Genomic DNA, 14,236 nt, shown 5'->3' on the forward strand with positions numbered 1-14,236 from the left:
TTCTGTGGAACTGTGTAGCAGACGAAGTTCTGAAGCTATATAACGAACATAACTGTAATAGAGAAGCAATTTAATTAATTAATTGTAAAGTGTGACTGTGTCATTGATTTAGGTCTTGATATGAGTGTCAAAGCATTCTAATCTGAGTCTTCATCTCCACCATACTCATCATCTCTCAAAACTACAAACACAGGAAGATCATTACATGAAGGAATAAAGCCACACACACACACACACACACACACACACACACACACACAGTGACACACACACACACACACACACACACGCAGTGACACACACACACACACACACACACACACACACGCAGTGACACACACACACACACACACACACACACACACACACACACACACACACACACACGCGCGCGCAGTGACACACACACACACACACACACACACACACACACAGTGACACACACACACACACACACACACACACACACACACACACACACACACACACACACACACACTGACACACACACACACACACACACACACACACACACACACACTGACACACACACACACACACACACACACACACACACACACACAGATTTCAATTTTCATTGCGTCATGAAATGATGCTATGTGATACATCACCAGGTGACCTACCCATTCTAACTTGCAACAGTTTCCCAACTTCAGGATCACGTGCCATATCGTATGCACTCTTCTTCTCTTTGTTCAACAGATCAGTTCTTGCTGCTACAATGGCATTAGAAAACGTCCGAGTCCAACATTGTCACACACCACTACAAACTCTACTGTACCCCGTGCTAGCAACATCTGAACGATTTCTGGATGATTCTTCCATGCAGCATTGTGCAGAGGGGTATCACCAAGTTTGTTCTAGAAGCACACAACTCTGAATGTCCATACGAACAAGCAAGCTGATCACATCCGAGGTACATACTTGAGCATTGATTTCAATATTCGGAGTCTTCAGAAGGATTTGAGCACACTCTGTGGCAACAAAAGAAAGTGTGTTCAACATTTAATTAATTAATTAAACCGTTTGCAACAAAGTCTAACATACCAACATGGCCACCATTCGCTACCCAGTGCAGTGCAGTCGATCCCGACTTATCCAACCCATTCACAGACACCTAGTCCATAGAACCAAGAACAAAACATATTAATTAACTACATAGAATCGCGCACGTGTGTGTGTGTGTGTGTGTGTGTGTGTGTGTGTGTGTGTGTGTGTGTATGGTGTAGGTCAACCTGTTCTTGGATGCTGCCACATAATGAAAAGACCATCACAATAGCATGCATGCCCAACACATTAACATTCAAACAAAATAATTCACGTTTGAATAACATCCCTTCCAGAATCCAGCTTAATTAATTAAGAGACAAAACAGAAATAGAAAGATCACATTTAAACTATGAGAAACGGTTCCAAGGATTAGTTACATATTGATAACTGTCTCCAACTTTACCTTTCAATACCTACACCCTCTATGTCTCCACATTCCTTACACATGCTCAGTAATCACAAGTGCAAACAATGCTAATTAATTAATTAGTAAATACAAATTAAGTGAATGAGTGAGGTGAGTTTACTGTTTCAGCTGCTTCCTTGTTATAGAATTAATGAATACACAATGACATAAACGTACGTAATACCAGGGCAGTAGGCTAGTTAGTATGCATAACAACGTACAGAACTATGACGTTAGTGACCAAACTTGAATCCGTGCACGTACCTTATTTGCAAGGCATTCCCGAAGAAAACCGACATTCCCTACCAAACAGTGACATCAGCTCTCATCTTTCTCTGAGTCTCTCCCAATGCATTCATCACACCCAACAAGTTGACAACCTACCTCGTTTAGCTGCTTCGTGCAACGGGAAGTCGATGGTCTCGGTGCTACTTTCGACTGCCAACAAACAAACTGATGACAAACAATCGTCGCGACGCTTTAGTCGAGCTCTACTGACTGTAGTTCGTCGGAATCAGACCAATTTTGTCGCCACACCTTCCCTTCCACCATCCCTTCTCAGAGTTCTACACAACGCGCAGTGAAATGTCATTTTTGTTCATCGACCCTTATGTACGTACCTTATCTACAATGTAGAGGGTGTCTCCTTCTTCGAACGACAATTCGTCCACCTACAATAAGCAAACGCGTGGGCGTGACCGTTGGTCAGATTTTCAGTGCGTTGCACGTACGTGCTGAGCGGTGTAGTTGAAGAGAGCGCGAACGACGTCAACATGGCCTGAAAGACACAGAACATTACTAGAGACGAGTTCGGCTCTCATTCGTGAAAGTTCAACGGATCCAGTCGGCAACCCGGCGTAGCTCGACTGTAAAGGCATACCTGGCTTAGGTCTCGGTTTTGGTGGAGCTGGGGCGGGTTTTCCAGACATAAGACAAACTTTTAGGGACAAACCGACGTAAGTACCCGGATTTGGTTGTAAGTTGATAGCAACTAACCTGAGCAACAGGTTCGTCACAAGTTTTTATTTGCTGCTTGCTATCGAGTATGAATCTAGACGACAAAAGTAGGCCACAGTGTTTGCCGCCGTTAGTGCAATATTGTGTACGACGTGTGTCTGTGTGAATCAGGTTGTTTTGATTCGATTCGCGAGCTCATGCGAAGCCCTGGCTTGGTTTCGAAGCTCGATAACGATGCATTAGCATTGTTGGAAGCTGATTACGACGACGTCGATAGTCTGTTGACATCCACTTTGTCAACTTTTTCGCCTTTCCTGCTCACGTGCGTGGGTAGGGCAAGTAGGCGGAGCCTCATTTTGAATACTGTAATCTCATGGAAAGAAGCCTCTCAGCGTCTCTTGTTATTTTTGATTGAGAATGGGTATCTACCGGGAACGTGCGACTGTCAGTGTGCAGATGGTCACGAGTCGCCATTGAGTGTGGCATGTCATGTTGGAAACCTTCCTGCAATCTCGGCATTGATGCCCGCACGACTTGATGGTGATACTGGAATGACTCTGGCGAGAGCTGCAGTTGCTGCTGGCCAGCTATCAGTAATGCAGTTGCTGACTGAAACCGGAGAAATAGATTTGAAATCTGATGTTGGTCTCGAACTGTTGACTATGGCTGTTAGGGACAAACGTTTAGCTATTGCACGGTTTTTGTTGAGACGGGGAGCTCCTCTCAGTGGCTCACTTGTTACTCAACACAGCGTATTTGTTGGCCAGCTGCTTCGTACGATGACCGATTCGGTTGATGATGCTGACGCTGTGGCCAGTTTGAAGTCAGTGAAGTTGGATGTTGCTCTTTTATGGAAGGCTTTGTCACTTGCCGAAATTCAAGGAGATTGGCTGACAGATGACACAATGACAATCACTGAGCTGGATGTCTCTAAGAATCAGTTATCATCATTGCCGTCGGCAGTGTTTACTCACATGAAATCTCTTCGAACGCTCGATGCGTCTCATAACTCACTAGCTGGATTGGGAAACGACTCAACAATTATGCAATCAACTTCGTAAGTGTTTAGTTAATTAAACTAGCTAATTAATTAATTGGTGCAGTGAGTAATGGTTTTGTATCCTTATAGGCTTAAAATCCTTAATTTGAGTGCAAATCATTTGACACACGTGTCCAAAGTTTTGTTTACACTTCCGAATCTAAACACATTGAAAGTATCTCATAATCATTTGAGAAGTTTGCCGATTGGCGATGCCAGCAACAACTGGTCACTAAGTGTTTTAAAGCATCTTGATGTGTCTCATAACAAGCTAAATGGTCTGCCACTTTCTTTCAAGCAACTTCAGTATTTGAAGACTTTGGATGTAAGCTACAATGAATTGAAAGAACTCCCTGGCAATTGGAGTAGCTCTCTTCTGGTGAGCAGTAGAAGCCTTAGTGTTTATTTCAGCAATGGGCCATGCATTTCAATGAACGTACAGACAGGGCAGTTAAGCTAAAGTAGTTGATAGACATAGACAGATAGGGAAAAGACTGACATGCATACAGACCAGGAGACAGATGAGCTTAGGGTTTTTCAGTCAGTGACATATTTGTGTCGTAGCACTTTGTGTTTGTGAACAGGGACAGTGTAGCTTATTGTTTAGCTTGATTGTAACGTTTGTGTATTTGGAAGTGTGTACTCACTGCCGAGCAGACTGACTGAAATATTCAACATTTATTGCTACCTTTGAATGTGAAAGACTGACAGATAGACAGGCAGACAGATTGACTAACAATGGCTCTACTAGTAAATGGCCATACAGACAGTAAACAAATAATATTATAACAACGATATTAGCATGTCAGAGAAAAGGACACACACACTTTACAGTTTTTACTATTTGATGTGTAGGAAGTCCTAAACGCATCTCACAATCAGTTGACTCAATTTCCTCTGGGAGCTGAAGTGATGTTGGCTCAAAGTCTAAAGGATTTGAACCTCAGTCATAACCAACTAGTCGAGATAGCATGGAGTATCCCTCAACTTGCACGCCTCATGGTTCTGAACTTAAGTCACAACAGAATAACAGAATTGCCACTTCCAAACTGGTGGGCATGCAGGCAGCTGGAAGAACTGAATTTATCCAATAATTTGTTGGGTAGTGATGAATTGGATGACCTTGTAGTCATTGAGAGTCTCTCACCAAGTAGTGATAGAAAAGCACGGCAGAGGATCAGGCAATCAAGCGATATAGGCCGTGAGGACAGTGAGAGGCCACAGAAAGCAAAAGTTGAGTTTCCAGTTGATCTCTTCAAGCATTGTCTGAAGCGACTGAAACTGGACAACAACTGTTTGGCCAGAGTACCAGACAGTGTTTGCGGTCTAACTGCTCTTACGCAGCTTAGTCTTAGCAAGTGTGTCTTGTTTCTATGTATGTAATTTGTTGTGGTCATAGCTGGTTACTTTTTTGTAGCAATTATTGTATTAGCAGTCTTCCCAATGAACTTGGAAATCTGGCCAATTGCTGGTTGATGGAGCTGCAAGGACTGGATCTTGAAAATGTGCCTGACCATGTTCGACCTGGTAAACAGCATTTCTTGTGCTTTTTACTTTATAAAGTAATTTATTGTTTTTAGGAGTGGGTCAGGGATCTACAAAACGTCTGCTGGCTTATCTTCGTGCCCAGCTGCGTCAGTCTGTGCTGTATACACGTGTTAAGCTGATGGTTGTTGGTCTGCAGAAACGTGGAAAGACGTCGCTCTTAAAACGTCTTCGAGGACAGCCACTTCCTACTGTAGATATATCAACAGTAGGAGTAGATGTGGCTGAATGGGAGCTACCTGGTTCTTCTGGTGGTGGGAAAGGTCGAAAATCAGTAAACAAAGTGAGAATAGAAAGATGCTAGTGCAGAGACAGATGACAGACAAAGCAAAGAGATAAATGACCTGATGAAAGATAGACAGATAGATTGACAGACAGACAGACAGACAGACAGACAGACAGACAGACCCATTGTGCGTGGGCTTTTGGACTGGTGTTTGGACAATTAGACAGACAGACATATACATGAAGGATGGATGGATAAGCAGCCAGGCATGCGTGGGGAGGTGAACGGTAAATTTACTCACATGCAATTGTTTCTTTGTCCTTTTAGCCCACTATTGTTTTGAGTACTTGGGATCTGGCTGGGCAAGATGTGTACTATGCAACACACCAATGTTTTCTGAGCAGCAACGCACTCTATCTTGCTGTCTTTAGTCTAGAGAATGGAGAGGCTGGAGTGGCTGAACTAAAACTGTGGCTCCTGAACATTCAAGTATGGAGAGAATTGAACAACATTAGTAACATGATAATACTAATAATAATAGTCATACTACTGTATATATAGGGTGTAGATGTCTGTTTGATATAGTGATAGCTGTAAAGGCATGTGCTATTAAATCTATTTAAATACCAAGGCTTAAGAAAAATTTTCAAATTATTATTAAAACAATGATCTTATAATTTGTCAATGCCTTTGTTGTTTTACAGGCTCGAGCTCCCGACAGTTTTGTGATTATCGTTGCAACTCACAAAGACAAGATGAAAGGCCCCAATGCGAGCAAGCGAGTTGATGAGTTGTTGAAATTGGTCTCTGATCGCTACTGCATTAGAGGATATCCAAATATTATAGCCATTCGTGCTATTTCAAATGTAACCAGTGAAGGGTTGCAGGAGCTTCAGAACGATATTCAAGTGGCTGTTACAAAAATTCAAGATCAAGATACGAAAATGCCACTTATTGAGAGGCTTATTCCTGCTAGTTATCTCACCTTGCAGAAATCAGTTTCTAATGAGGCACAGCGTCGGCGACTCACCAATGAACACGGAGTCATTGAGCAGAGTGAGTTTCTCAAGATGGCTGAAAAAAGTGAAGACAATGATATTCATGATGAAGAGGAGCTTCACTTGGCAGCCAAGTTTCTTCATGAAGCTGGCATTCTCTTGCATTACAATGATCAACTTCGTCGCCTATCTAATCTCTACTTCATTGATCCATCGTGGCTTATAGGTCTTCTTGCTGAGTTTGTGACTGTGCGTGAGAGGCATTCATTTATCCAGAATGGTTTTCTTGCACGTCGCAATGTGCCTTTTATTCTTCGTGGTAAACGGTACCCTGAGCAGTACGTTGATCAGTATTTGCAAATGCTAGAGCATTTTGAAATTGCTCTTTCAATTGATAGTGAGCAAATGCTTGTGCCCAGCATGTTGCCAGTTAATAAGCCAGAGGTTCCCGGTGTTTGTTCTCCATCTAACTATTTGCTTGATCAGATGACCTTTTCTGAGAAAGAAGCTAGTTCTTCTAATGTTGATCCTCTGAGAAATGATACTAATGATTCTGCAGTGCATCAGGATGAGGCACTTTTAGTACAGCCAAAGAAGCAGGGAGCTATTCAAAAGTTTGGTAATTTTCTTACGAAATTTCCTTTAGTTTCATTTAGTCCTCCTGCCCTTATGAAGAGACGTAGCAAGGAACTAAAGAACCCATACAGTAGTGCTACAAAGCAGCACGTTTCAAACCAATTGCATGATGATCGGAATGCAAGTCCAGGCCCAGTTGTTGCAATGAAAATGAAATCAATGGAGGATGAGTCTAATTCCATTGTTACTGAATTGATGTCTGCTTCTGCTGCCCTTCTGGCAACTTTGGGGAGTGAAGACGATGATAACCAAGGTGATGATTCCGATGATGACATACTTGACAAGAAGGCAGATACAGTAGATATTGAATTAGGTTACAATGAGCCTACTCTTGTAGACTTCAGTAAAGATGTCAGACTTCGAACTGAAACTATAGTGTCACCCGAATTCTCCACACATCGCTACTACAAAATGGTGTACATTCCAAGTGGATTTTGGAGTCGACTGATTGTTCGTTTGGTGGTCAACCTGGAACGTGCAGGATTTGGTCGACCATTCAGCATTGGGAATAGTAAGCCTAAGCAAGACTTGCTGCCACTAGATCTAGATGATGATAATGATTCTGAAGAATGGATAAAGACAAAGAAACAAGTATTTCGAAGCTCAGTTGTTCTATGGCGTACAGGGGTGGTAGTTGTCCACAGGGGAGGCCATTTTGTTGTTGAAGCTTTACAGCATGTGCCACGTGTTAGAGAACTAATTGCTCGGCATATTGGTCAAGCTGGGATTGATCCAACGCAGCTGGATGGTATTAACATTGAGGTACATTCTCGTGGAGTAAAAGACTTCTCTGCCATGGGATACATTGTGGATCAGGTTGATGGACTCATAGAAGACTGGTTTCCTGGTAAGAAAAATGCTCTTGTTGTGGAAATAGAAAGCAAATTTGGTAAATATAGACAAAGGGGTGGAGACAGCTGGGTGGGCAGACAGAACAACAGATTGACAGACATACTGAAAACAGTCTGGTAGATAGATGGCAGATTACTGAGTAGGCAGGGCAGGCAGGCAGATGTCAGTCTAGTCTTTACTACATGGCCTAGCAAGAGTTTCTTTACATGTTGCTTGTAAATAGGGTTGACAGAAGTTGATCTGTTTGGTGAGCCTCTTGTTTGTCACTTCATTCCTTGGAAGAACAGTGATGCTGCTGCTCTTTCTCACACTGACGAAAGTTTATCTCTTGATTGTAATACGCATCTGTTGAAACTTACTGATTGTGCTAAAGCAGTTGCAATAGGAAATACCATTCACAGCCCAGTTGGTGATGTTGATATTCCTCTCTCTGATCTTGTTCCCGATTTGATGCTTGCTGATATACCACCATCCATGCACATCAACAAAATGCACTTTGATTTCAAGGCTACTTCAGACACTCAGCTGGGTGCTGGTGGAGCTGGAGAAGTTTACATTGGAAAATATCACGGCAAGGCTGTTGCTATTAAGCAGTTTACTGGAACTCAGCTTGCACATGACAGTAGTCAAAGCAATCTAGAACCAGGTTCTATAATGGCACAACTACGAGGAGAAGAGACGATAGCATTGTTGCGAGAGCTCCGCCAGGAAGCTGTTGTTCTCAGCCACCTAAAACATCCTTGTGTGGTTAGTCTGGTTGGTGTGTCTCTTTCTTTTCTTTGTCTTGTGATGGAATTGGCACCAAAGAAGAGTCTGAATGCGATTCTAGATGAAAAAGTGATTGAAAAGAGAAAGGAAGTATCTAATTTTCATCGTGGTTCTATGGTGATGTCAAACAAAATCAATGGTGTAGTACTGGGGAATAAACTAACATACAGAATTGTTTATCAGGTTGGTTTCTGTGTTGAATATATGTTGCTTCTAGTTGTTGTTATATCTGTTGTGGTGTAGATTGCTAGTGCATTGGCATACCTCCATTCTCGAACCATCATTTATCGTGATCTGAAACCGGACAATGTTCTGGTGTGGTCACTCAGTCTGGATGATACAATAAACATCAAGTTGTCTGATTATGGCATATCACGCTTTGCATCGCCTTCAGGTAATTGTACATATCATCTCTATATAATATGACTTGCTCACTGCTATTTGTGCCAGGACTGAAAGGTGAAGAGTTGGGCACTCCAGGATTTATGGCTCCTGAGGCAATGAGAAAGAAAGGCAACGACTCAGCATTTGATGAAAAGGTAGGGAGGGTTGCCTAGCAGGCATACATTGATTGACATTTGTGCCATGTAAAACCATCACTGTGGACACTTAACATTCATCGAATGGGAAGCATGGATAAGTTATTTGTTTACTAAGTAGAATGTCCAGATTTTTCAGTGATGTTTTACAATAAACTCATTACACTTTGACACTCACATGAGGATGAGCAGTTGACCATGGTAACACTGATTCTATACCATACAAGAATGTTTGACAGAGCATATAAGGCAAGCAATACCTCAGCAGGAGAGCATTATTTTGAGTGCAATTACACTCCTCATCCTTATCAGCAGCTGATAGTTCATTGTACTGCTCAATTGCAGCATGTTTGAAGTAGTTACTGTAGAGTAGGATTGTCGTCTCTGTACTTGCATCAGGTTGACGATTTTTTGGGTAACACATTGTGTTGGATAGGTTGATATTTTCTCATTTGGCATGGTCTTGTTTCAACTACTCTGTGGTGTTCGACCATATAGCCATTACAAGGAGCAGGAGATCAACCGAGCTGTTTACTCAGGTGAACGGCCAAACTTGAAGAAGTATACTTCAGTCACTAGCTTTCCAAAGCTTGAGCAGCTCATGTATGCCTGCTGGCAAGTTGTTTCGTACGAACGGCCGTCTGCTAGTGCCATCATCTCAGAGGTAAATCTAACTTATTTTTATACATTGCTTTCATGTTTGATTGGATTACGTTTAGATGAAGGATCCTTCATTCTCATGCCTCCAGCACCAGCTACCGAAGCCACAAGATGAAGCACTTCATAAAGTTGATTGTGTGTATGTCAAGCCAATGCCTATCATAGAGCGACTAAGCAGTGAAAGGGAAAGGAAGCGTGGTGCTCAAACACCCACAATCGACTTGCCCTGGATTCTTTCACACAGTGATGACCGCTTGCTTAGTGTTCTAAATACAAAGTTGGGCATCTTCAAGATAAAACAAGTGCCACTGAAGCGAAGGAAAGTAACCTGCATAACATACGTGGATGGCTGCATGTGGATGGGAACGGAAGTGAATTGTTCCATTCAAGTAGTCGGACAACTACTTGTTGGAATGCCCCAATGTATCTGGAGTCTTAAGGTTCCAGCACCTGTTCTTGCCTTGACAACAATAATAGATCACAGCACAAGTGAAGCTAATGTAAGTCATGTTGTCTTTGGTAGTGTACTCATTGCATTATACATGTTTGTTTGAATTTTAGCAAGAAGTTGTTGTTGACAGAGTAATCGCTGCTCTGGCAGATGGATGTCTCTGCTTGTTTACCCGTTTGCTTAGTTGGACAGAGCTTCATGTCGAAACCAAAGCCGGCCTAGAATACGGAAAAGATTCATGGGAATTAAAGAAGACCTTAGAAGTGAGCCCTAACACTCCGCTACACAGCACGGTGCTCATTCGAGATCAGACCGAGTTATGGTGTACGGCATATAATCATCTCTTTGCCATAGATCTTAACAAGTTTGAAGTTGTGCATAGTGCCGAGATGTTTATGTATCCAAAAAGCTTCATCACTTGGCTAGTGGCTGATGAGCACAGTGTGTATGGTATTGATAAAAGAGCACCATTTGTGCTGCAGTGGGACATTGCCAGCAGACGGCTGTGTTGGATATTGGACTGCAGTCGTATATCCCTCGAAGTTCAAACGAATGTGTGCTTGACTCCTCATGAGGACATTTATCTGGAGACCATGAACCGATGTATTCGTGTCACAGAATTAGCACAAACCACTAAAGCTCGAGGCTTGGGACATACGATATCCGTCCAACCAGATCAAGGGCAACGTGTATCGCAATGGAAGTCTATGAAGTCTTCAAGGTCACTTGACTCTCAGCATCCAACTCAGTCAAGCGAGTCTTTTGCATCTACATCATCTAGAGTAGACAGACATCACTCTTCGAAAAACTTGGTGTTGAGAGTAGAAGCAGCGATGCCTCGTCTTCCTCAACGCATAACCTCGTTGCTAATCGTGAAAGACACTCTGTGGGTCGCAAGAGGCATGGGCGACATCATCATACTAAAACGTGACATAACTAGTTCAGGAGTCTGTCCAGTAGTAGGAGTATTAAGAGCTGAAGAGAATCCAGCACAATATGGTAACAGTTCTGATCAGAAACTAACCCTAGTTGACAATGAGCAAGTTGTAGCCTCCCAGTATTTGGAGCAAAGGAACTTACAAGACGGAGAGCCGAAACAGCTTATTGTTGTCTATAGTGCTTGGGGCTCATCAGAGTTTGAAAAGCTCTCATCATTCCAGCATCAGCTGAACAAAGCAGAGAGACGGTGTTTCCAGGACAAATAGCAATTGGTAACAATATTTCTATTACAAGGAATGCATGATTATAAATTTGTATGCAAGCAGGGCATGCATGATTATACATTCGTATGCAAGCAGGACATGCGTAGCATTGAATGAACTCATTGTCTATCATCTAGTTTACGTATTTTTCGAAATGTGTTACTGATTCGCACTGTACACAAAGTGCTGATTTTAATATGCTGATATCGCTTTCAGTTATCTCACCAGGCAAAATCATAATCCTGGTACACGTACTAAATCCATGACATTCATTGTTGTAACTGTAATCTCTGACATTCAATCTAGCAGTCGAACTGTCTGCTCTTAATTGAGACAGGCAATCAAGTCGTCAACATCCTCCTTTGAGCCAAGAAAGCATGCAGAACGTTCGTGCAACTGTTCGGGTACAATATCAAGAATGCGTTGTTTCCCATCAGTTGCCTTGCCACCAGCTTTCTCCATGATATATGCCATGGGGCAGCACTCATACAGCAGACGGAGCTTGCCTTTGGGTGATTTCTTGCTTGCAGGATACATAAAGATGCCACCAAAAATTAGAGTCCGGTGTACATCAGCAACCATAGAGCCAATATAACGAGCATTGTACGGAGACTTTCCTTCCTATATACAAGAGATCAATCACGACTCAAATATTGCTTCAAATTTCTGGTGTTCTAGTAGGCGAGGTGTTAATGTGTGCACTGACCGGCGGAAACTTGCATTTCTCAACGTATTTCAGTACACCTGGCTCCCAGTCCTTGGTATAAGCCTCATTGATTGAATAAATGCTGCCACGAGGCTTTATCTGCATATCTTTGTGTGTCAAAACAAACTCTCCAATATTCTGGGAGACAACAGGACTTACAGGCTACTGCCATACACAAATGACATTGAGATATTACAGGATCAAGAGTGAAGCCACTTGGCGCATCACCAGTAGAGATGACGACCATAACACCACTGCCATAGAGAGCATATCCGGCTGCAACCATTTGACGACCTGGTTGAAGAGCATCCTTAACAGTTGGAATGCGGTCATCATCCTAAAACCATACATTTGGTATTTCAGACAGGCAGACAAACAAAAACACAGACAGGCAAACAAAAGCACACAGACAGAGACAGACAGACAAACAGACAGACAGATAGACAAGGAGGCAGGCAGATAAAGACAGAGACATACCACTTTCCAAATCCCAAAAATTGAACCAATCGACACAAGGCAATCAATGTTTGAAGATCCATCCAGCGGATCAAAAGCAACAATATACTTCCCACGCTTCTTCGGTTCAACAATGATGACCTGCTCATTCTCTTCTGATATCATAATTCCAACATTGAATGACGAAGACATCTGATTAATGAACAACTGATTGGCCAAAACATCAAGTTTTTGAACTGTCTCTCCTTGAATGTTGATGGAACCTGCCATGCCATACCTGCAGCATAAACCAGATAGTACAACAACTCAGTATCGCTGTGTCTTGCAAGTGTACAGTGCAATATCGATTGCTATGCACATTCCAACTATCTACAGGGCGGCAAAGCTGATCTGGTTGGTCCAGCTGAACCAAACTATACCTCCACCAGAGGCTAAAGGGAACTTCCAGGAAGAGGTATAGCTAATTAATTTTAAAAATGTATTTAATTAGTCAATACCTTGCTTACAACACACCCAAAGATTAAATTCTTAGCTTAGGGTTAGACAGATCAGCCATTGCCATACATAACTTGACCAAGTATCTTGTCACGCACGTAACCACGCTCTTAGCGTGCGTTAGGCCAGGCCATCTTTAGCACAGTGTACCAAATATTTTTAGACATTCGCGTCTCTCACAGCCGGGAGAGTTGCAATAAGCCAACCTGACATTAATTAATTCACACCAGAGTTCGCACCTACAGTCTTCGCCCTTGCAATCAAAAATCACATTAGAAATTCCAATTCTGGCTGTAGGTCACGCATCCTAGCAGTTTTCACTGCAAAGTCGGTATACTTACAGTTGAGCTATTCCTGCTCGTCTCACCGCAGCCGAGACGGCCTTGATTGCGCACATCAGCGAGTTGAGCAGCATCGTAAGGTCCCCGGTTGCGCCGGGATGAGACTTCTGCCCTTCCAGAACAAAGCGTGTAAGAGTTATGCAGTCCGTGTCGATGCCGTCGATGCCGCTCGAATGATCAGTCATGACTGCTCGCTGTTGAATGAACAGACGGATGTGAAAATATCAGGTGCGCCGGGTGGTAAATTGCGAGGAATGCGCGAGGTGATTGGTCAACAATCAAGGGCGTTGACACTGAGCGGATTTGCTGTAAACATGTGATTAACAATGTGCGCACGCGTGAAATAAGTTTGCTTGGCGCGCGCTATTTGTATTCAACCGATGCCTTTTGCATTGAAATTCAAGCGGTAGAGAAAGTTATTTGTTTTCATGAACCACTTCTTTACGAGACAAAGGCAAAGAAATAAATTTTCAATACTCAAGCCCTAGTGGGTGATGCTGCGCAGAGAAAAACGGAGAAAGATAAGCTAGGACTTTGAAGTACCATATTCATTGCAATGAATGGGATAAAAGGTTGATTTTGTGCCTAGAGAGACAGACAGACAGAACGAAAAGTATGGCTCTAGTTTTCTAAGACTTTTACAGGACACTAGAATGATGTCATTTAGATTGGAATACGGATGCAGACTACTAGACAATGCTACACATCTCTTCAGTCTACAGTAGCTACGTATTGCAAGGATAGTTAGACAATCTATACTAATGGGAGCGGTCGCTGAGATGCAGAAACAATTTAAGACAGACAGGCAGACACCCACAGAACGGAAAGCACCAACGGAAATTGTTTTCCTTTGCAGTTAATTAATTAATTAATGTAGTAGGTAGATAT

At 42.6% G+C, this 14,236-nt stretch overlaps 3 protein-coding genes across 3 annotated transcripts; 1 reads left to right on the plus strand and 2 right to left on the minus strand.

Moving 5' to 3' along the window:
- Window positions 1–15: 15 nt before the first annotated feature.
- Window positions 16–2,440, minus strand: LOC134192358 (osteoclast-stimulating factor 1-like). The gene is made up of 11 exons (XM_062661092.1): window positions 2,358–2,440; window positions 2,209–2,255; window positions 2,098–2,148; window positions 1,977–2,043; window positions 1,862–1,915; window positions 1,742–1,779; window positions 1,069–1,138; window positions 946–995; window positions 803–881; window positions 645–737; window positions 16–181 (listed from the first exon to the last, which is right to left on the minus strand). The coding sequence occupies exons 1-11, from the start codon at window positions 2,404–2,406 to the stop codon at window positions 138–140; spliced, it is 642 nt and encodes a 213-aa protein (XP_062517076.1). The 5' UTR covers window positions 2,407–2,440; the 3' UTR covers window positions 16–137.
- A 39-nt stretch (window positions 2,441–2,479) lies between these two features.
- On the plus strand, window positions 2,480–11,565 carry LOC134191840 (leucine-rich repeat serine/threonine-protein kinase 1-like). The gene is made up of 14 exons (XM_062660464.1): window positions 2,480–2,541; window positions 2,606–3,491; window positions 3,564–3,852; window positions 4,329–4,831; window positions 4,891–5,000; window positions 5,054–5,301; window positions 5,572–5,733; window positions 5,949–7,725; window positions 7,954–8,681; window positions 8,742–8,892; window positions 8,949–9,037; window positions 9,474–9,701; window positions 9,757–10,197; window positions 10,259–11,565. The coding sequence occupies exons 1-14, from the start codon at window positions 2,523–2,525 to the stop codon at window positions 11,351–11,353; spliced, it is 6,726 nt and encodes a 2,241-aa protein (XP_062516448.1). The 5' UTR covers window positions 2,480–2,522; the 3' UTR covers window positions 11,354–11,565.
- On the minus strand, window positions 11,517–13,604 carry LOC134191841 (fructose-1,6-bisphosphatase 1-like). Its single transcript, XM_062660465.1, has 5 exons — window positions 13,349–13,604; window positions 12,534–12,789; window positions 12,253–12,393; window positions 12,057–12,194; window positions 11,517–11,971 (listed from the first exon to the last, which is right to left on the minus strand). Exons 1-5 carry the CDS (start codon window positions 13,531–13,533, stop codon window positions 11,675–11,677), a joined length of 1,017 nt encoding a protein of 338 aa, XP_062516449.1. The 5' UTR covers window positions 13,534–13,604; the 3' UTR covers window positions 11,517–11,674.
- Between the last annotated feature and the right edge of the window lie 632 nt (window positions 13,605–14,236).

The sequence above is a fragment of the Corticium candelabrum genome, chromosome 16 (genome assembly GCF_963422355.1).
Source record: "Corticium candelabrum chromosome 16, ooCorCand1.1, whole genome shotgun sequence".
NCBI lineage: Eukaryota > Metazoa > Porifera > Homoscleromorpha > Homosclerophorida > Plakinidae > Corticium > Corticium candelabrum.

Coding starts and splice junctions, on each gene's coding strand:
- LOC134192358 (XM_062661092.1), bottom strand. CDS start 2,406: ATGTCTGGAAAACCCGCCCCAGCTCCACCAAAACCGAGACCTAAGCCA. Junction 1,139..1,741: donor GGGAATGCCTTGCAAATAAG/GTACGTGCACGG, acceptor TCTATGGACTAG/GTGTCTGTGAATGGGTTGGA. Junction 738..802: donor TCAGATGTTGCTAGCACGGG/GTACAGTAGAGT, acceptor ATGCCATTGTAG/CAGCAAGAACTGATCTGTTG.
- LOC134191840 (XM_062660464.1), top strand. Junction 8,682..8,741: donor CATACAGAATTGTTTATCAG/GTTGGTTTCTGT, acceptor GTTGTGGTGTAG/ATTGCTAGTGCATTGGCATA. Junction 10,198..10,258: donor ACAGCACAAGTGAAGCTAAT/GTAAGTCATGTT, acceptor TTTGAATTTTAG/CAAGAAGTTGTTGTTGACAG.
- LOC134191841 (XM_062660465.1), bottom strand. CDS start 13,533: ATGACTGATCATTCGAGCGGCATCGACGGCATCGACACGGACTGCATA. Junction 12,195..12,252: donor GTGGCTTCACTCTTGATCCT/GTAATATCTCAA, acceptor GTTGTCTCCCAG/AATATTGGAGAGTTTGTTTT. Junction 11,972..12,056: donor AGAAATGCAAGTTTCCGCCG/GTCAGTGCACAC, acceptor TCTTGTATATAG/GAAGGAAAGTCTCCGTACAA.